At 45.4% G+C, this 21,299-nt stretch overlaps 1 protein-coding gene across 1 annotated transcript in view; it reads left to right on the plus strand.

Moving 5' to 3' along the window:
- DNAH2 (dynein axonemal heavy chain 2) overlaps positions 1-21,299 on the plus strand; it is a 2,945,517-nt gene that overhangs the window by 665,100 nt on the left and 2,259,118 nt on the right. Inside the window, exon 23 of the mRNA XM_085638712.1 lies at positions 5,206-5,380. Coding sequence (XP_085494838.1) covers positions 5,206-5,380 — 175 coding nt within the window. The remainder of the gene's footprint in view (positions 1-5,205; positions 5,381-21,299) is intronic.

A 21,299-nucleotide genomic window follows, 5' to 3' on the forward strand; every position in this document is an offset into this window, starting at 1 on the left:
GCTACCGCTGGCATTTCTTCTGGCCAACTTTGAAAAGGCCTTTGACTCAGTGGTTTGGGACTGCTTGTCAGCTTTGTTAGGGAGGGTCACCATTGGTCCTAACTTTATCATATATTTATTATGTCCAGCTGTTGTATACAGACCTTTCGGTGAGGGTTATGGTGAGGTGGGAAGTGTCCAAGTTGTTTCCAGTGAAACAAGGCACTAGACAAGGCTGTCCATTGCCCTGTTGCTTTTTGCTATTGCGATTGAGCCACTAGCAGAATGGATAAGGGTGGATGTCCAGATGAAGGAATTTGGATGGACGCATGGCATCACAGGTAGAGTTGCGCTGAACACTGATGATGTTTTGGTGTTATTTCAGGACCCTTAGTGGTCTGGCCCAAGATCTTCTGTATATTTGAAGCCATTGCTGGACTCAACCTAACCAGAACCAAGTTGACTATATACCTAATTTGCAATCACCATCAGGACCTCTGCTGGGCCCATGCTCTACCAGTGGTTAGAGGTGGGTTTAAATATTTAGGGCGTTGCATGACTCAAAGATAGCTTGCTGCAGGAATATTCAACCGCAAATAGACAAATTGATTGGTACATCAAGTTCTGGGGGCGTTCCCTCCACCCTTGCTGGGAAGGCCATCAATCTTTAAAATGGTGGTTTACTGCACCTTTTATGTCAGCCATGCAACTTCCCCTTTAAAACATTGCACACATTTTTTAGGTTGATCCACTTAATTTTAAGGAGTTTTCTCTTGCATTTCTCCAGGATAACTTTATAGCAAAATGTTTTAAATCCACATATGATGGTGGGGTGGTGGCAGCCGACATTTCGTACTATTAGAGAGCAGCCCATCTTGTAATTCTTAATGAGTGGTGGCATGATTCGCTAGACGACCTAGCATTCACATATAAAAAAGGGCCAATGCAGGGAGTTCAAATATTACACCTAATCTACGGAGGAGCTATTAATCCCTTCCTCCCCATTGGCAGTGACTTCATTAAAAACATTTGAAAGGATAGAAACAGGCACATGGAATGGAGGCAAAAAGTAACAAACGAAACACCAGTGTGGGTTGGAGGGATACTCTGCCAAGCTGCTGATTTGCAGGGATTGAAGCTGTGTGATACAGAAGGAATCTTGTGTCTTTCAGATGTATTGTCCGATACAGTGATGAAATCATTTCTCAGTTTGCAAGAAGAATATAACCTTCGCTGGCGTCCATTCTTATTCAGCTATGCCATGCGCTCATTTGTTATATGAATGAGCTGAAGAAACTCCCACGATTTTAGTCCACTGTGAGAACAATTATTGATGGATGTAGCTGAAGGATCATAAGATGACACAAATTTACAGCTCCTTATTTTCAAATACCCCAGACTCTTTTCACCAGTTGTGTCGTGCTTGGGGATAAGATCTACAACCACTTTCTGATGAGGACTAGAGTGAGGTGCAGGCATCCTCACGAGATGGCATCACAATTTCGATGTATCCAGTTATAATAACTGCACCACGCTTACCTCACCAGATAAAGGCTGTGGAAGTTCGGCCCTATTGCCTTCCCGCTATGCCTAAAATGCAGATCACACCTGAAATCTCATATACACAATATGGTGTTCCAGGTTAATTGTCTCTTTCTGGAGGGGGGCGCTTTCCTCTTTGAGTGAGGTGTTGGGTAGGAGACTGCTGGTAGACCCCAAGATGACCATTTTACATATTGATGATAATCTGGACTCAAAGAGATTCAGAATATCATTATTGTGGCCGGGACGTCATATTGCAAAAGACATACTGCTAGGCATGGGAGGGGACAGATTCACACCACGCTGGAGGGATAGAAAAAGGACTGGACCACTATATGAGCCTTGAGGAGCCTATTTATTTAGCTAGAGGGTGCCCACAGAAACATTACAAAAGTTGGAAGGACTGTTGTCAGGTTGGTGGAATTCTATTAGATACATGTGTGTTTCAGATCTGGTTCATCAACGCTGAAGTTTATGGTCATATGGATACAAGGAAAGATCCGTGATAAAAGAATTTATATTAAAAATAAGGTGCTTCCACCAGGATCCTATACTGCCTTTGTAGAAGAGAAGGTGCAAGTACCACCCCACATGTAGGTGAGTCAGTGGACAAAATGTCAGTTTCCCCTGAACTCACTACAGAAGTATCTGCATTCACTGACATTTTGTTGCAGGCTCCTCTTTTCTTTTACTCTGGTAGACTTCAGTCTCCAGTGGGCATACATAAATACCAGACGCTGGTGCAGAGACTTCAGAGTTTTATCCCTGCTCCTCACTGCTTAAGGAAAAACATGCTGCCAAGATTCCATGCATCCTTAGGGTTCCCATTGCTTCTGGGATTTCCAGGTCTGTGTTCTCCATCCACCCTCACCTTCTAATTGCCTGATCCATAGGCCGCTCATTGTCATTTATTAGTTTTTCTCTCCACACAATTGCACTGAGCAGTTGTGTCAGGCACCAGAAATATTAGTTGAAGCTGTGATCCATGAACCAGACTCAGCCATGTCTTCGCAGTCCACTTGCTGCCTCACCAACTAGTGTCTAGGTGAGTTATCTCTTCACAAGAGTGCAAGACTGCCCCCAAGAAGCACTTGCTAGATGTGGATAAGCCAGGCTCAGGTTCATAGGTAACCGCAATCGTGGATGATGTCCAACGGAAGATCAAGCAGTACTTTTATTCTCGACAAGGCTCCTATCTGCCATGATTCTCATGTTTCCATTAGGAGACCTGTTGTGAGGATTTGGGTGTATTATATAATATGGCTGTGGGGCCTCATCATGTAATTCACTCTCAAACATCGTCTTGGGTCCAGTCAGGCACGTTTATAAACCTTAAGCTCAACCCTAGGTAGCTGTGGCTTCGAGCAGCAAGGCTTGACAAAGGAACTTAGTGTAAAGCTTTTAACAGCACCAATCAATAAAATAAGAAAGTCACACAACAAGAAAGAAACATAACCTCAATTTATAAAAATAGATCGTATTTATATGAATTTTTAGAGACCATAAAGATCAAAATCCACTTGAGGGATTCCGGAGAGCCAGATTTTGAAGATACAAATACTTATAAATGAAGCCGCAAGCGAGCATTGATCAAGAAAATGTTTCTAAGCTTTTGGAAAGTTTGAAAGAGTTAGTTCAGCAACTCCAACCTGGCTTGGATGACCAAATCTGACCAGGTTGAGGTCTAGGGGGCTACGTCGGACAGTTACCTGGCCATCACAGCCTTTTTTAAGGCAAGTTCTATGCTATACAGGATGACCGCCATAGACACCCACAGAGTGGTCTTGATGCTGGGGATGCGTTCTAAAGATGCTAAAAGGATGTTCCAGTTGAGGTGCGGTTGACTGGAGTCTCTTTGTAGTTGTCCCTCAGTCCACGGGTAATGAAGGGAGACTTTGGCCACAGCGATCAAAGTCCTCTACGTTGCAGTAGCAGACCAGCCAAAGCTGGGCTACCGGTCTCTTTGCACTGTGGTTGAAGTGGAATCCTTAGGTGGGGGCTGGTGTCCCTTGAGTACGACAAAACTGGACTCTGATAGCTCTCCTGGGTCTGGCAGACACAGGTCCAACCTTTGGCTTAGGGGAGACTTATGTATAGATTTAAGGGAGTGATGGCTTTACCAGTGGTTTTAATGGCAAAGTCGAACTAGCAGTATATACACTGCTCCTCCAATCTGTAGTAACCGGCTGGGAGCCATTTTGTCCTTTGTCCAGGGGCAGCTCCTCCGATAAGGCTGAGTAGCGTTGCCCCACCGCTCTCAGAGCAGGAAAAATAAAATGATAATACCGTCGTTATTATCATTTTATTTTTGTAGGTCCGGGGCTGAGTTAGGGTGGGGCGGGGCTGAGTTAGGGTGGGGCGGGGCTGGTGGCACAGGGAGAGGAGTGGTTTGCCCACTCCAAATGTGCATGACAGTATGGCAAGCCTTCCTGGGCCGGCCAAACGGTCATACGCACTTTACAAGTTCCCCTACCAGGATGTATTACACAGCCTGGTGAGGATCATGCTCAGGGTCCCATTCCTCATCTGAGCGCCGAACCACAGCGCTCAGACCAATCACAATGCTTCATTGTAGCATTGTGATTGGCTTAGGGGAAAGAGCCTGTGTGCTTCCTGGTTCCGGACGCTGAGAAACAACGAAGGACGGAGGAGAGACACGGCGGGGAGGTAAGTGTTTTTTTTTATTTTGAGGATATTGTCACCATCCCGCCACCTCCCTACCCCTCCACTCTCGTTCCCTGCCAGCCGTGGCCTGTGCAGGTAAGAGAGTTGGGACAGGGGAGAATTTCAACAGACGACGACGAGGGAAAATTAATTATTTAATTTTCCCTCGTCATCATCTGTCAAAATCACCTCCCCCCCCCGACCCGGTCCCATCGCCCCATCGCTCTTACCTGCACAGGCCGCGGTTTCAGCCGCTACTGCCTTTGTCACTCTCAGGGTGGCACAAACAGTGCTCCAGCTCTATGTGGACAGTCTGCTTTACACTCACTGGGTACCATACACTGGGAACGTATAAGTAAGTCAGTACTTGCCAATTGATTATAACCAATTTGACATACCCTTTGTAAGGTTCAGAACACTGGCACTGAGGTCTGGTTAGCTGGTAGGAGGCCTAAGTGTACTCTCAGAGTCGAAAAACCAGCAGCATCAGTACAATAATGTGGGGCTGAATATGCAAAAAGAGGTGTTTCCTTACACCGGTGAACATTGAATAATTTGAGTACAGTGAAATGGCTCAGACTCTATTAAAATGTATGATGGCTGAGGTTGTGAATGAGTGCGATTCTGTGGAAGTATTTAACATCAGTGAGGCTCCTTTGGCAGTGGAGCCCAACAATAGTGACTGTATGAAAATCCCCTGATTTGAACATGATCACTGATGTTGGACAAAGTAATACTCTATTGGTGGTTCCAAGGCTAGGGATGGGAATGACTCCAGTCTTCGTAGCAAAGAACGGAAGCAGTAATGTGAGAACGGATGAGACTTAGTCCAGTGATGCAGCCAGCAAGATTAAACCACTAAAATCTATGTGACTAGTAATGTGATGTGTTATTGAGACATGATATATATGTACTGTGTCTAGTGATGCTTTTCTGAGAGAGAACATGTTGAATATTAAAGTGTACACCATGCAGACCCTTTTCTGTGCAGTGCTTTCACTGATTGTCATTCCTTCACAGGTACAGAACAGGCTACTTTCTCTGAACAGTGTGTGGCTCGCATTCCAGCAGAGCATCATTGACAGCGAAGGGATGCTGAATAAATCCAAAGAGAAGTTTAAGACTGGCCTCATCCAGTCTGCAGAGGAGTTCAAGAAAAAAGCTCATTTCATAATGGAAGAGTTTGCAACCAATGGTGAGTCAGCCTAGTGACGTGATAATGCAGATCAAGCCCCTGTAGTCTATCAAAAACCCACCTGAGATGAAACCAAGTCTCCCAGTGATTCTGGTCAGGAGGAAAGAGATAAGAAGAATCCAATTTGGGCGAAACCAAACAGTGGGGTTCCATGAACCCTTAAACATACATATTCAGTTACAAGTGATAATTATATGATCTTGGAAAAATATTATCACTTATTTCTTCAGCCCTCTTACTGCACACACCATGCCTGCTACTTCTTCTCAACAGGTTGGGAACATATGCATCTGCAGATGGGGACAGAACAGATGTCCAACAGAAATCTTTTGTTTTGCAGCATTGGGTCTTTCATAGATTCACATGCTTGAATCATATGTGGAAGAGGTGTGGCGCAGCAGCCAGGGTGCCTGACTCTGGACGACAGGGTTCACGGTTTGATCCCCGGCACAAGCGGCAGGTCAGCCCAGCACCATCTGACTCTGGGCAATAGCTCACTTTATCTTCCCGAGGACCCCTAGCACCGGGAAACCATTTCGGAGGTAGCTGTGTGCTTTACAAATTCAAGGTTATTATTATTATTATTATTAATCAGGCTGGTAACCCTCTGTGCTCAGTGTTAGCAAAGAACTGTACAATACACTCTATTAGATTAAAAATCCCATAGACTACACACAACCAGTCCATTTCCTTGTGTGACTCAAACTTCCGCCAATCAGATAGCAGCACTATCATCCCTTCACCTGGCAGATGCTTACAACTACCAGATTTTCTACTGAACATTCAGGGATTTGGTACACACTGTTGAGTTTTGCTCCATGTAACTTTTTTTTTTTTGTCCTCTTTACACCGCAGCTGTTTCAATCCCAGGTGACACCTTGTAACTGACCTCGCACCTGATGCACAGACAGTGTCCCAGCCACACCAGTCTGGGCTTAACACCCATATGTTTTTTGTGCTTGGTGCAAACATAGGACTGATCCGTTCTCCGAAGCTGACACACCACTCCACCTTAGAAAGTCTGTCCAGATAGTATTTGCTCTACCTGGGGTACAGCCCATGTCCATCCTGCAAGTCCAGCGCACAGCTTTAGGTCAATCCTCCGGGAGGGAAGCTACCGCATCTAGCCAGTGTCTGCAGATCTCCCTTCTTGCAAGAAGCACCAAATAGGAAAACAAGCCTCTCTGCAACCTGCCCAAAAGGCTAAGTGACTCTGTATCAACTCCCATCAGCACCAGAATGGGACTTATCTCAGTCCTGAGTCCCAGGATATTCACTATAATATTGCTCACATTGTTCGAGAATCCACTAATTGAAGGACAAGTGGCAAACATGCTCGTCATGTTCTTCAGGATGACCACATCTTTTACATTTTGGAATCAAGGAACGCACAATTCTCCAGTATTGGGGTATTTTTCATAGATTCACATGCTTGAATCATTCCCCGTCGAAGTGGGAGTCCCATGGTACATAAAATAACAATATATCCATAGTATAACAATAGCATAGCTAAAAGATCCATAGAAAGTACTGTAACATAGAAATCAATAGGTAAAAACCTGTCACTTTAATAACTTGTCCAAGTCATTTAATATAGTTCAAACTCCAGCTTATCAGGTGACAGCACCCTCTAGAACCTTCTCCCCAGAGGCTCAGACCCTTAGATTTTCTACCGCGCGTCGTGTGAAGGGAGTCTCCTTGAGCTCTGCTCAGTAATTCAACTTTTTCTTCAGGAATTCTTCAGAACATCTTCACTACAATGTCTACTACAAAGAGATCACTCTTCAGACACTGGGAGTCTTGTGGGAAACTGCGACTTCATTCTGAGGACCCACACAAAAAGTGTATCTACTGCCTCCACCCTGACCATCAGGTGAGAGATTGTAAAATATGCAGGACTTTTCCTCAAAAGACCTTAAGAGACAGAGAGGGACGTCTTCTTCTGTGGCTACAGAAGCTCAAGACAAAGGATAACCCACTGTCAGATGTTGAGTGATTCCTCTCTCAAGACTGTTGACTCAAAGAAAATGGCTGGTGAGGTGGAATTGATATCTCCTAAGGCTAAGGTGCTGAAGAAATGCCACACTTCTAAGCGTGAAGACCAGCCTTCCTCATCAAAAGGGGCTCCTGCTCTTCCTAAGGGTCAGGCTCCACCCTCTACACCTCCGAGATCTAAGTCTCAATCGTCTAAATCTCTGCCTGAGAGACTTTTGCCTCAGAAAATTGGCATCTCGTCGACGAGCTCGACATCGATTCCTCCGCCAGCGAAGTCCTCCGTCGTCACAACTACGACGATGACTGCCACCTTCTCTTCGCCTCAACTTGCAATGGTGATGTCGTCTGCATCTTCTCCGTCGGCGCTTGTGTCTGTGACAGTCAGGCCTCATTCATCTACCGCCTCCCACTCTTCGTCATCGACGATAAAGAAGAAGCATTCGTCGACGGATGCCTCTTCGTCGTCGAGACGGTCGATGCCCTCCAAAGATCAGCCTGCCGCGTCGATGGCTGCCTCGTCGATGGCTGCCTCGTCGACGGCTGCCTCGTCGGCGGCTGCCTCGTCGGCGGCTGCCTCGACGATGGTTGCCTCGTCGACGATGGCCTCGCCGACGGTTGCTTTGCCAACGGTTGCTTTGCCAACGGTTGCTTTGCCGACGGTTGCTTTGCCGACGGTTGCCTCGTTGACGCTTGCCTCGTTGACGGCACTGAAACCTTCGCAGACAGAGCTTCAACTATGTCTTTTGTCGACGGCTGCAGCTTCGTCAGCGGAATCTTAGGTTTCACCTCCAGGTTTGATGCCTGTAGTCCCGTTGAAGCCTTCAGCAGCTCTTTTGCCATCTTCAGAACCGAAGAATGTTCCCTTGCTTCAACGTAGACAATCTTCCAGTTCAAACATCTCCTAATCTTCCAGTGGAACTGTTTGATTATGGGGCGGATGAGGAGGATTCAGAGGAGGATGATAGGTTTAGGGCACTTTGTAGTCCTTCGGAGCTTCTCATCAAGTGCCAGGATAGAGAGGATGACCAAGAGTATGACTATTACTCATAGCCTAATATTTATCCACAGCTTGAAAATCCTACTGCACAAATGCCTATGTCACTCATTTCTAATTTGCAACATATGCTTGATGAATACTACCGCCGTTTTCCTTCTTCAGAGCCAGCTTCATCGGTCCCTCAAACGCCTATTCCTCCGTCTTCATCAATCATTGGGCCGCCCCCTCCAGTTTCTCCGGTGGCATCAAGATCTCACAACATAGAAGACACACATACCACTGACGAAGACAGAGAAGAAGGGGAGTTAGATGATGGATCCCTACTTACTGAGTGTGACAATTATCAGATCCAGACTCTGACGCCTACCACTCCAACTCCTGTTGACTCTCCAGTTGTTGATGTAGGTGGATTTCATGTTCCTCATGGACAGAGCGTCCAAGAGATTCCTTCTCCCTGTGGTCACCAAGGAAGAGGACTTTTTCCTATATGATTTCAAAGATCAACCACAGAAACCGGTACGGGCCATAATTGATTTCATCTGGCAGGAGGGTTTGAGGGTCATGAAAACCCCTGCCTCCATTCCTGCAGTCCTGCCACGCCTGGATAAGAAATACAAGGCCCCGGACAATTCACCAGCCTGTCTTATTGGTCAACCGAAGCCGGACTCTGTTATTTCTCAGGCGGCACAACGACGTGCTAGGAATCCCTCGTCTCCTTTGTCAGTGCCTCCTGATCGAGAGGGCAGATGCCTTGACTCCATTGGGAAGAAATTTTCCACCACGGCGGCAACTACTGTCCGGGCAGCTAATTCTCTTGCTATCCTAGGCCGCAATGACAAGCAAATGTAGTCAGACATTTCCCCCTTTATCGACATGTTGCCTGAGGCCTCTAAAGTGGAAGGTTTAAACATTCTCCAAGAGGGTGAGCGGATCTCTGCTGAGATCATTGACTGAGCAGTGGACGTCTCTTCCACGGGTTTTCGCCAACTGGCAGGGGCGGCAGTCCTCCAACGGCAGGGCTGGTTAAAAGCTACTTCTTTTCAGCAAGAACCATAAACTAAAAGTATCGATATGCCTTATGATGATGAATCACTTTTCGGGCAGCACATTGACAAAGCCCTCCAGGCGATTAAAGAGGATACCGACACCACTCGTGCTCCTGGCACTCTACAATTTAAAATGCAGCCCTTTCATGGTGCAAGAGGTAGTGGTTCCTCCTATTCTTTTCGAGGAGGCTACAATCAATACCGGCAGTACCAATCCTATCAGGGTCAACAGCGTTACTCTTCCACCCAGCAACAGCAGTCTTTTCATCAACCGCCGGCTGCGTCTTATAAACAGTACAGAGGGAAATCCTCCTACAGGCGCAGAGATTCCTCAAAAAAGCAGTGACAGCCACCACCTGCCAACCACTCTACCCATCAACCAAACCAAGGTTGGAGGGCAAATCTCCCATTTCTTCTCAAACTGGTCTGCCATAACTACAGATCGATGAGTTTTGGACATAGTGTCCAGAGGACACATTCTAGAATTTGTAACATTTACCCCAAATTCTCCTCCCAGAGGTCCTCCTCTTGCTCATCTGAAGGAACTTTTATGCCAAATCAAGGTCATGTTAAAGAAAGGAGCGATCAAAGTGGTACCAAATTTACAAAGGGGTGCAGGTTTCTTTTCAAGATTCTTCCTCATCAAGAAAAAATCGGGGGAGTGGCGCTCCATTCTGGACCTTCGTTCCCTCAACAAATTCCTCAAGAAACAAACATTCCAGATGTTGTCTCTCCAAGAAGTACTTCAATTACTGTCTCAAGGGGATTACATGACAACACTGGGCCTTCAAGATGCCTATTTTCATGTCCCTAGCCTACCCAGACACAGGAAATTCCTGCGCTTCAGAGTGGCTGGCAGAGACATCCAATTCAAGGTCTTCCCTTTGGCCTCCGCTCTGGGCTCCGAGTGTTCATCAAAATCTTGGCGCCGGTGGCAGCACACCTTCGTCAAGCTGGTGTCCAAATATTTCCCTATCTCGACGACTGCCTCATAAAGGTGTAGTCGTTCACAGTAGCAACTAGACCCACTCTAGCATGCCGATCTCTGTTTCAGTCGCTGGGCCTTTCCACAAATCTGGAGAAGTCGCACTTCACCCCCTCTGAAGTGCAGACTTTCTTGGGAGCCATCATAAACACTCAGCAAGCAAGTATGTTCGTATCAAACGAAAGACAACAATGAATTTGCAAAATGGCATCTCTCCTCCGCACAAGATAGTCAGTTTCTGTTCAACAGTTCAAATTGCTACTGGGGATGGTGTCTTCCTGCATCCCTTTAATTTCCAACTGTCGCCTCAAAAGGAGACCCTTACAAGAGGAACTCGACAAACAATGGCAACAGGTCTCAGGGTCCTTCGACGATGTCCTAAACATCACATCTCGGATGCAAAAGGGCGTTGTTATGGTGGACTCGCATGCCAAACGTCCCAGCAGGCCGCTCGTTTGTAGTGGACGCTCCAAATTTCATCCTCACGACAGACTCCTCCCTCGAGGGGTTGGGGGCGCATCTTCAGGGCCTCACAGTTAAGGGAAAATGGGACACACAGCAACTAACTTGGCACATAAACCACTTGGAGCTACTGGCGATATCCCTGGTGCTGAAATCCTTTTGCACCCTCATTCATGGAGATTCAGTGTTGATCCGGACGGACAACACAACAAGCATACATTATGTAAACAGACAAGGGGGCACGAGGTCCACTTTGCTATCCCTGCAAGCTCAGCAAATTTGGGATTGGGCAATTCAGCATCAAATAACTTTAAAAGCAGTTCATGTTCTGGGAGTGTCCAACATCCTAGCGGACTCCCTGAGCGGGCCAATCACGTCCAACCACGATTGGGGACTTCATCAATCAATGCTGAACCGCATTTTTCAGCTTAGCGGACACCCCAATCTGGATTTGTTTGCGACCAAACTGAACCGCAAATGCCCATTCTACTCAAATTGGCTTCCCCAACCAGGGTCGTACGGGAATGCCTTTTTGATGAACTGGTCAAAAATGTATACTTACTCTTTTCCACTTATTCCTCTAGCTCCAAGGGTGCTTCAGAAAATGCAGAGAGAAGCCAGATGGCCTCACCAGATTTGGTTTACAGAGCTGCTCCTTCTTTGGGAGTGCGATCCAATTGTGCTTCATCCAATGTTGGATCTTCTTAATATGAACCAAGGACAGCTCTGTCATCCGGATCCAACATCTCTGCGATTGGCAGCCTGGCGCCTGAACACTATGAGTTTGCCAACTTAGTTATCCCTTCGGACTGCAGGGAGGTCCTTGCTAACGCCAGAGCATCCTCCACTATCAAAACCTACAAACTTAAGTGGAAACTGTTTTGGCTTTGGCGTGAAGCTTCAATTGTTCACCAGGTTCATTCTACACTAGAGCAACTTTTGCCTTTTTTCTTACAATTAGCGAAATCTGGGCTCTCTCACTCTACCCTTAAGGTTTTTCTGGATGCAATTTCCAGATTCTGGCAGGATGTTTCCAACTCTCTATATTCTTCAAGAATAATACAACAATTTTTCAAAGGCTTATTTTGAATGTTTCCGCCAATTTGACGTCCACCTCCGCCTTGGCATCTGAACGTTGTGTTGGCACAACTCATGAAGTCCCCATTTGAGCCCATTGATAAGGCTGATCTCAAATTCATCTCTTGGAAGACTTTATTGCTTTTAGCTCTTACTTCTGCTCGACGAGTCAGCGACATACAGGCTTTTACTATTAAACCGCCTTTTCTTCAATTCACCAAGGACTCTGTGGTGCTCCGTACTAACCCAGCCTTTATCCCTAAAGTACCTTCTGATTTTCACTTAAATGAGCTGGGCATCTTAAATACTTTTTTCCCTAATCCACAGTTGCCGGGGGAAAAGACTTTACAGTCTTTAGATGTTAAAAGGTGTTTTATAATTTTATCTGCAAAAAACAGCCAGTGTCCGTAAAACTGATCAACATTTTATAGCCTATGGCAGGACATCCAGTAACTAAACAGAGTATTGCACGTTGGATATCTAGTACAATTTCCTTTTGCCATCAGCAAGCGGGCAAGACACTTCAAACAACGGTCAAAGCACATTCTACCAGAGCAGTCTTCTCTTCTGCTGCTATCTTTGCTGGTGTGCCTCTTCACCAGATTTGTAGAGCTGCAACATGGTCTAGCAGACACATCTTCACCTAGCACTACTGTCTGGAAGCTGCACACAATGCTGACACAGCAGTGCTACGTAATGTTTTTAAGTAAGGTGAGCCCCTGTTTTCTTCCCTCCTCCTGCACAGAATGTATATTTAAATGTGTGTGTCTATATATATATATATATATATATATATATATATATATATATATATATATATATATATATATATATGTATGTGTTCACTGGAAAAAATATAGGTTTCAGACATGTTATAGTTAGGAATTAGCATTTACAAAATCCAAAAAATTCACTGAAAAAACCATAGGTTTCAGGGGTGTTATAGTTAGCTGGACATTTCACTTGTACAAAACCATTGAAATTCTTTTGTTATAGTTAGTTCTACTAACTATAACTTGCGCGCCCGCAATCCACTGCTGATGATGTCACATATTACATCATTCATGACATGGTCAGTGACATTTTGGGGCCCAGGGGGTCCTTGTGGGACACCCTAAGCAGGCCTAGGGGATCAGGGTGTTTCTACCCTGCCCCCTTTTTGCATTTTGCGCCCTTTTTTGAAGGATTTCTTGTGCCTCGGTTCTACCGAGGCACAATGGCTGCCAACCTTTCCCGATTTGGAGTGTTGACAATAAGTTGACAGCCAATTAACATGCAGCTCGTGATCGGGAGGGTGCGCGGATCCACAGCGCCCATAGATATATATGTGATTTTACTTTTGAGTTTCTCAGGAACTACCGAACGGATTTACCCCATTTAACCAAAAGGCACGACTCTGAACCAAGGTGCTACCTTTTTGCCAAATTTGGTGTAATTCCGTTCAGTAGTTCGGGCTGTAGCTGCGACTATAGGTTCCTATGGAAAATAACATGGGGAAAACACATTTTGGGACCCCCCTTTTTTCTTGGCCACCGCTTGACGAATCACCCCGAGACTTTCAGGACAGGAGCAGACCGGAGCTGGCCAAAAGTTTTGAAAATTTCGAGAAGATTCGTCAACCGGCGCCAAAGTTATAGGGAATAGAATGTTGCGGATTTCCTATGGAAAATAAGTCCTAACTATAACTACCTACTGGCGACCGCCAGTAGGTAATATATATATATATTGATCACAATTGACTTATAGATTGCAATGTACAATTCTAGTAATAGTAAAAGCCTGTATGTCGCTGACTCGTCGAGCAGAAGTAAGAGCTAAAAGCAATAAAGTCTTCCAAGAGATGAATTTGAGATCAGCCTTATCAAAGGTCTTCCAGGTCTGGAGTAATCTCCTCTGTATATAACGCTGAAAAAAGGGAAACCAGATGATCTTGCATCTTCCCTGCATTTTCAGAGATATCATTCTGCAAGTTGATGATTAACTTCTTGATATTATTCCATAACCGCTCTGATATAGATTTCCAAGCTAGAAGTGCTCCTAATGTCACCCCATACTCAACGATCTTCATACTCTTGGCGTGCCACCTATCCCTGTATTTCTTTTCCAACTGGAGCTTGAACTTTAGCTGGGAATCCTCCAGCCTCTTTCTCGCTATATCCCTGCCCTGGGGGATACTTTGCGCCTGCAGGGCAGCCTCCAATGCCACAATTTCCTGCTCTAGCACAATACATTCCGCTCTCTGCCCTATTCATGGCATACCCCACATTTTGCAAAAATCCTCTTGTGAAAGCTTTCAATGTATCCCACACTATTGTGAGGGAGGCTGACCCCATGTTGTCAGCAAATAAATCCTTCTTAGCCTTTTCCAGGGTCGAGATTACTTCAACATCAAGGAGAAGGGCATGATTAACTGTCTACCTAGGGTTCTGCCGGTAAGCAGAACACTGGAAAACCATAGTTATCCAGTATTGGGGTATCTTTCATAGATTCACATGCCTGAATCATTCCCCGTTACCGAGATGGGAGTCCCACGGTAAAATACAAAAGTAGTGCCATAAGTAATGAATAGGCCAAAATAGGATAAACAAGCTATATCTTAGTAGCCTATCTACGTCCTTATATGAAAAGGACCAAAAGTCAGCTCCAACCAATCAGCTATCGGCACCCTCTAGAACACTCCCAACAGAAGCAGTTCTCAGATTTTCACCGCACGTCGAGTGGAAGGGATTCTTCCTGAGTGCTACTCAGTTTTCTTCTCTTCAGCTCTTCAAGCAAGTATGTCTGACAAGAAGGGCCTCTTCCACTCCTGCAGGACCTGTGGGAATAAAAGGGTCCATGTTGATGATCTTCATAAAGATTGTCTATATTGCCTCTACCCCAAACATGAGGCTAAGGACTGTAAAATCTGCTGTACCTTTCCCAGCAAGACTCTGAGGGACAGAGAGGCAAGATTACTTTTATGGCTCAAGTCTAAAGAACGTCCTTCTTCGGCTGAGGAAGAGAACCGAGCTTCCACATCTAGCAAGACGGCTAGGTCTCAAGAAGGCTCCTCAGGTGAGGGAAGAAAACATCTGAAAACTTCCCAGGAAAAATCTCTTCACAAAGAGAGGAGTTCTAAATACTCCTCTGAGCCAGCTTCATTTCCACCTTCCACTCCACTCACATAGCGTCCATGATCATTTTCTTCAGAATCTGTGAGTAAAAAGCACAAAAAATCTGTGTCGACGACTTTTACTACATCGTCAACGGTATGTGTTACGTCATCGACGCGACTATTTCGACTACAGCTATTACATCTCCTATAAGATTCCAGGTACGCCGCCGCCGCCGACACCGTCGATGAGAGAGACATCGACGACAACACCGCCAACGACATTGTCTATGAATGTGCCTGTGATCCTACCACCGTCAACTACAGGACTGTCGACGAGAGACCTTCCTACCATTCATATTTCCGCACCGTCGACGCCCCAGTCGATGAGAGTTTATCAAATAAAGACAATTCAGAGGCCTTTTCAGGATTATAGTAAAATGTCTCCTCTACCACCATCCCATCTGTTAGAGGGATTCATGGAGGACGAGGATTATGATGAGGAAGAGAAGGAGGATCCATACAAAGTGACTTATAGTCCATCTGAGCTCAACGTTAAGTGCAAAGACCCTGACGAGGACGATAATTACCAAGAGGAGCATTACTACCATGAGCAATATATGGCTCCACGTCATACATACCAGTTCCATCACAGGTAGAAATCACGTCAGAGGGAAATGGCTCATTTTCCTCCAGTGCTTATTCAAGACCTACAGGCTATGTTGGCAGATTATCGTCAGAGATTTCCTCCACAATAAATTCCTACAGAGAGCCCACTTCTGCAGGTATAGGTTCCTGTTCCAGTACCAGAGCCTACTCTACCTAGTATTCCGGCTCCTGCACAAGGTCCACCTGACATTTGACACAAAGACACTTCCTCCTCGGATGAATAAGTTGAGGAAGGCGAAATACCTAACCAGGCAAATGTTCCAGATCCCTGGGACGATTATATCATTGAAACACCATCTCCGCCTCCGCATTTACCCTCTGATTCTCCCCTTGAGGACATCGGAGGATTTCATAATTTGATGCAGAGAGCTGCCACTAGGTTCCAGCTCCGTATTACGGTCAAACAAACAGACTGTTTCTTACATGACTTCAAGTAGGACACTAGAAAGATCATACGTTCTATCCCAATCATTGATTATATCTGGAAAGAGGGCGTGAAAATCATGAAAACGCCAGCATCCATAACGGCAGTGCTACCTCGTATAGAGAAAAAATACGACGCTCCAGAAAACAGTCCATCTTGTCTCATAGGTCACTCGAGGCCAGATTCGGTCATATCTCAGGCTGCACAGCAGCGTTCAAAAAGCCCTGCAACACCCATTACCACTCCTCCGGACAAAGAGGGACGTTGTATGGACCTTTTGGGAAAGAAATTCTCTTCCATGGCTACAGCATCAATTAGGGCTGCTAATGCCTTGGCGATCATTGGCCGTTATGATCGCCAAATGTGGTTATATATAGCTGGATTAATAGATCTTATCCCAGAGGATCAAAGAGAGGAGGCCCGGAAGATTTTATTAGTGGGTGAGCGAGCTGCTTCCAAAACCATTGACTGTGCACTGGACATCGCCAACACGGGCTTTCGGCAATTAGCTGGGGCAGCAGTTTTGCGACGCCAGGGTTGGCTTAAAGCGACTACTTTTAGACCAGAAGTTCAGAAGAAGATCCTGGACATGGCTTATGATGGGGATTAACTGTTCGGGAAACATATTGATGATGCTCTTCTGGCGATCAAGAATGATACAGACACCGCAAAATCTTTAAGTGCTCTACAATAAAGGCGTATTCCCTTCAGAAGAGCCAGAGGGCTAGGTTTCACTACATACCGGGTCGGCTATCAGTCGAGTCAACAGTATCGTCAATACCAACCTCAATATCGCCAGTCATACAACCAATCGTCTTACCGTCCGTCATCGACAGCTGGTTTCTCTCGCCAGGGTGGCCTGAAGCAGACACAGCAACAAGGCCGTGATTATCCGAGGAAGCAATGAGCTTCGCAGGGTGCCAGTCAATTCTACCTTCCTACCCGTGGGTGCGAAAATTTCTGCTTATGCACAGCGGTGGCACAATATCACTTCAGACAGCTGGGTACTGGACCTAGTCACCAAAGGTCACACACTGGAATTTGTCCAGAAACCACCTACTACTCCACCCAGGGGTCCCCCCCCCGTCTACACTTATTGCGCAAAGAAGTCTTGATCATGCTTCTCAAGGAAGCGATAGAAGAAGTTCCATCAAAACAGAAAGGAACAGCTTTCTATTCTTGTCTCTTCCTAATTAAAAAGAAGTCAGGAGAATGGTGACTGATTCCGGATCCCCGCAAACTCAACAAGTTTCTCAAAAAGCAAACATTTCGGAAGGTAACACTTACCGATATTCTGGGATGTTTAAAGGAAGGGAATTTAATGACTTCTCTGAACATGGAAGACGCATACTTTCATATCCCTATCCATCCAAAACATCAAAAATATCTGTGATTCACAGTGGCTGGCACCCACTATCAATTCAAGGTGCTCCCGTTTGGCCTAAAATCAGGACCACAGATTTTCACCAAGTGCTTAGCAGCAGTAGCAGCGACTCTACGATCCCGGGGATCCAAGTTTTCCCATACCTCGAAGATTGGCTGCTCAAAGCTCAGTCGGAGCAGGAAGCCAATTTTGCCACAACAACTTGTCTCCATCTGTTCAATTCGCTGGGGCTCACTTTGAACAAGGGCAAATCGAATTTGCAGCCAATTCAAAAAATCTTATTCCTAGGCGCATATCTGGACACTGTCCATTGCAAAGCATTCTTGTCTCAAGACAGTCAAATGCGCCTCAAAAAACTTGCGACAACCATTTAAAAAAATAAAGTCCGTTTCTGTCCGAACATTCAAATCGCTCCTGGGGATGTGCTCTTCAGCGATCAACTTGATCCCTTTAGCGCGACTCAAGATGAGACCTCTTCAAGAGGAGTTACAGAAACAATGGCTTCAAGCATTGGGCTCTTTCAAGGATGTTATTCAAATAACTACACGGACGATAGACGCACTCCGCTGGTTGTCCAAAATGACAAATCTTGCCCAAGGTCTCACCTTTCTGCAAAACATCCCGGACTTCGTATTGACAACAGACGCTTCCATGGAAGGATGGGGAGGTCATCTGCAGGATTTGCAAATCCAGGGAAAGTGGTCTCAGATACAGAACAGCAAAACATCAACAGTTCGGAGCTTCGGCCCATATTTTTTTCTCTTCGGGCTTTCCTTCCAAGGACAGCAGGTTCCTCAGGGCTGGTCCATATCGACAATACGACCAGCATGTACTACGTAAATAAACAAGGAGGATCACAGTCCGTGACTCTCTCCCAGGAAGCGCAAGAATTGTGGGAATGGACAACACTCCAAGGTATATCCTTGAAGGCCGAGCATGTCAAGGATCTGCACAATACCCTGGCAGATTCATTAAGCAGGTCTCAATCCAGCTGCCACAAGTGGGAGTTAGAACAAACTCAGGTGAACAAGATCTTTCAGGCATGGGGCAAGCCAACTCTGGATCTGTTTGTGTCTCAGGAGAACAAGAAATTCCAATATTACGCCAGCAGGTTCCTTCAGCCAGGGTCAAGGGCGAATGCCCTTTCAATGAGATGGTCCGGGATCTATGCCTACGCTTTTCCCCCCATTCCATTAATCCCCAAGGTGCTCAAGAAGTTGAAACTGGAGGGCTGCCACCTGATTCTGATTGCACCCCGTTGGACAAGACAGTGTTGGTTCCAGGAGCTTCTTCTGTTGTCACAGGACAGACCCATTCGCCTTCATCCAACAACAACCATGTTATCACGGAACAAGGGTCAGATAGTCCATCGGATCCACAATCCCTGCACTTGCACGCATGACTCCTGAATTCCTAGAGTTCAAAGATCTCAATATCTCACAGGAATGTAGAGATGTACTGTTTAAATCCCGTGCTGAGAGCAATGTCAAAACGTATCGTTTAAAATGGAAAATATTTTGTTGTTGGTGTGAAATCAATAAGGTTCATCCAGTTCAAGCCCCTGCTGAACAGATTTTACCCTATTTACTCTCACTGGTCAAGTCTGGACTCACTTTCTCGTCAGTCAAAGTTCACCTGGCTGCTCTTTCCAGATACAGGAAATCCCCGCAGCTTCCTTCTTTATGTTCATCGTCTCTTGTAAAACAGTTTGAGTGGACTTTTTCGCACTTTCCCTCCTGTGCGTTCACCTCCTCCGGAATGGGAACTCAGTTTGGTTTTAGCTCAACTGATGAGAAGACCATTTGAACCAATCCATATGGCAGAATTCAAATACCTCACATGGAAGGTTGCACTCTTACTGGCCCTTACTTCTGCCAGGAGGGTTAGTGAGATTGAGGCTTTTACTATCAAAGAACCGTTCTTACGTTTTTCTCAGGACTATGTAATTCTATGGACAAATCCTAGGTTCATTCCGAAAGTACCTGCGCAATTTCACTTGAATGAGCCAGTAATGTTACAAACTTTCTTCCCGAATCCTTCCAGTCCAGCTGAAAGAACCCTACATTCATTGGATGTAAAGAGGTGTTTGAAGTTCTATCTTCAAAGGGCAAAGGATATTAGAAAAATGGATCAACTGTTAGTGGCATACGGTCAAGGGAAACAGGGAACAGCTGTAACAAAAGCCACAAAAGCCAGATGGGTCGCATCTGCCATTCAATTCTGCCACGAGAAAGCCAACAAACTTCTGAAAGTGAAGGCTAAAGCTCATTCCACTAGAACTGTTGCTGCATCTACAGCTTTGTTTGATGGAGTGACATTGGACAAGATATACCGTGCTGCGTCATGGACAAATGTCCACACGTTTACAAGACACTACTGCCTCCAATCTTCACAGAAGGAGGATGCAGCGGGTGGACAAACTGTGTTGTGTCAACCCTTTCACTAAGGTCAGATTCTTTACATTTCCTTAATGATTGTTCATTGTTAGCTTTCTTTACTGTTACAATGCTTACAATGTTTATGCTCCTATGTTTCTAAATTTTATGCATTGCTCATGCTGATATCCACTGTATGATTATTGCGTTTGTGCTTTGTCATTGCAATGTTTCAAGATTATGGATGTAGATTGGGAGTTTTTTTTCTTAGATTACATGTCTCCCTCCATCCGCGAACGAAAGTACAATTGGGGTACTGCTTGCTATTCTGATTCAGGCATGTGAATCTATGAAAGATACCCCAATACTGGATAAGAAAACAAGTTACTTACCTGTAACTACAGTTATCCAGTATTGGTATCTTTCATAGACTCTCATGCACCCACCCTTCTCCCAGTGGAACCAGTTCTCAGTGATTTTGGTGGTATTTACTTCCCACTTGTGCTTGGAAAATCTGAGGAGAACTGCTTCTGTTGGGAGTTTTCTAGAGGGTGCCGATAGCTGATTGGTTGGAGCTGGCTTTTGGTCCTTTTCATATAAGAACGTATAATGGCAGCCTATGGGCTAAAGGGCCAGGCACTTCTTTATATCTGTCTGTTCATAGCAAAATGGTTTGTGAAGGTTCTTTTTCTGAGCCATTACAAAAAAGATGTATTCTGAGAGCATATGCAATCACAGTCTCTTCTTTTGCCATTCCAAGATGAAGACATCTGACCACTGTAGCCCACCCTTAGGCTGCATTATGACTTTCTTAAGTGACTTTTCAAGACCTTCCTGAAGAAAGGCGAACTTCATCACTTACGAACATATTTTGGATAAAGTGCTCCGGGGTCCCCGCACATGGGCGGGACTATTTATCAATTATTACTATCATGGAAATACCCCTACGAGAGAACTAGAATTACAGGTAAGAAACTATACCTTACAGCTGAACGATCACAGATATGCCCTGGCTGATAATTAATTATTTTGACCTTATCTGCTATGACTGTATCCACAAAGAAATAGTCAGGCCTAGAAAAATGGCCACATTTCTTACTATGAAATCTATAGCCCCTTGTCTGGCCCATTTGGTGGCGCCACACATCCACCAACCCTATATCTTGGAACATACTCATTAGTGCCTGCCTAGTGTTAGCTGTAGTGTTACAGTCTCTCCTAGTAGATCGATCTAGGATAGGCTCAAGCAGAGTATTAAAGTCTCCCCCTAAGACTATCAGTAATGCATCCTCCAACAAACTCCACTCCAGGGTCTCGAGATAGGAGGGGCCATCAACATTTGGGCCATAAAACCCCCCACAAACAAATTCATAATTAGAGCTTCTTATACCCTCCCAAACCCCATCTACCCGAA

Source organism: Triturus cristatus, chromosome 12 (assembly GCF_964204655.1).
Source record: "Triturus cristatus chromosome 12, aTriCri1.1, whole genome shotgun sequence".
Lineage (NCBI taxonomy): Eukaryota > Metazoa > Chordata > Amphibia > Caudata > Salamandridae > Triturus > Triturus cristatus.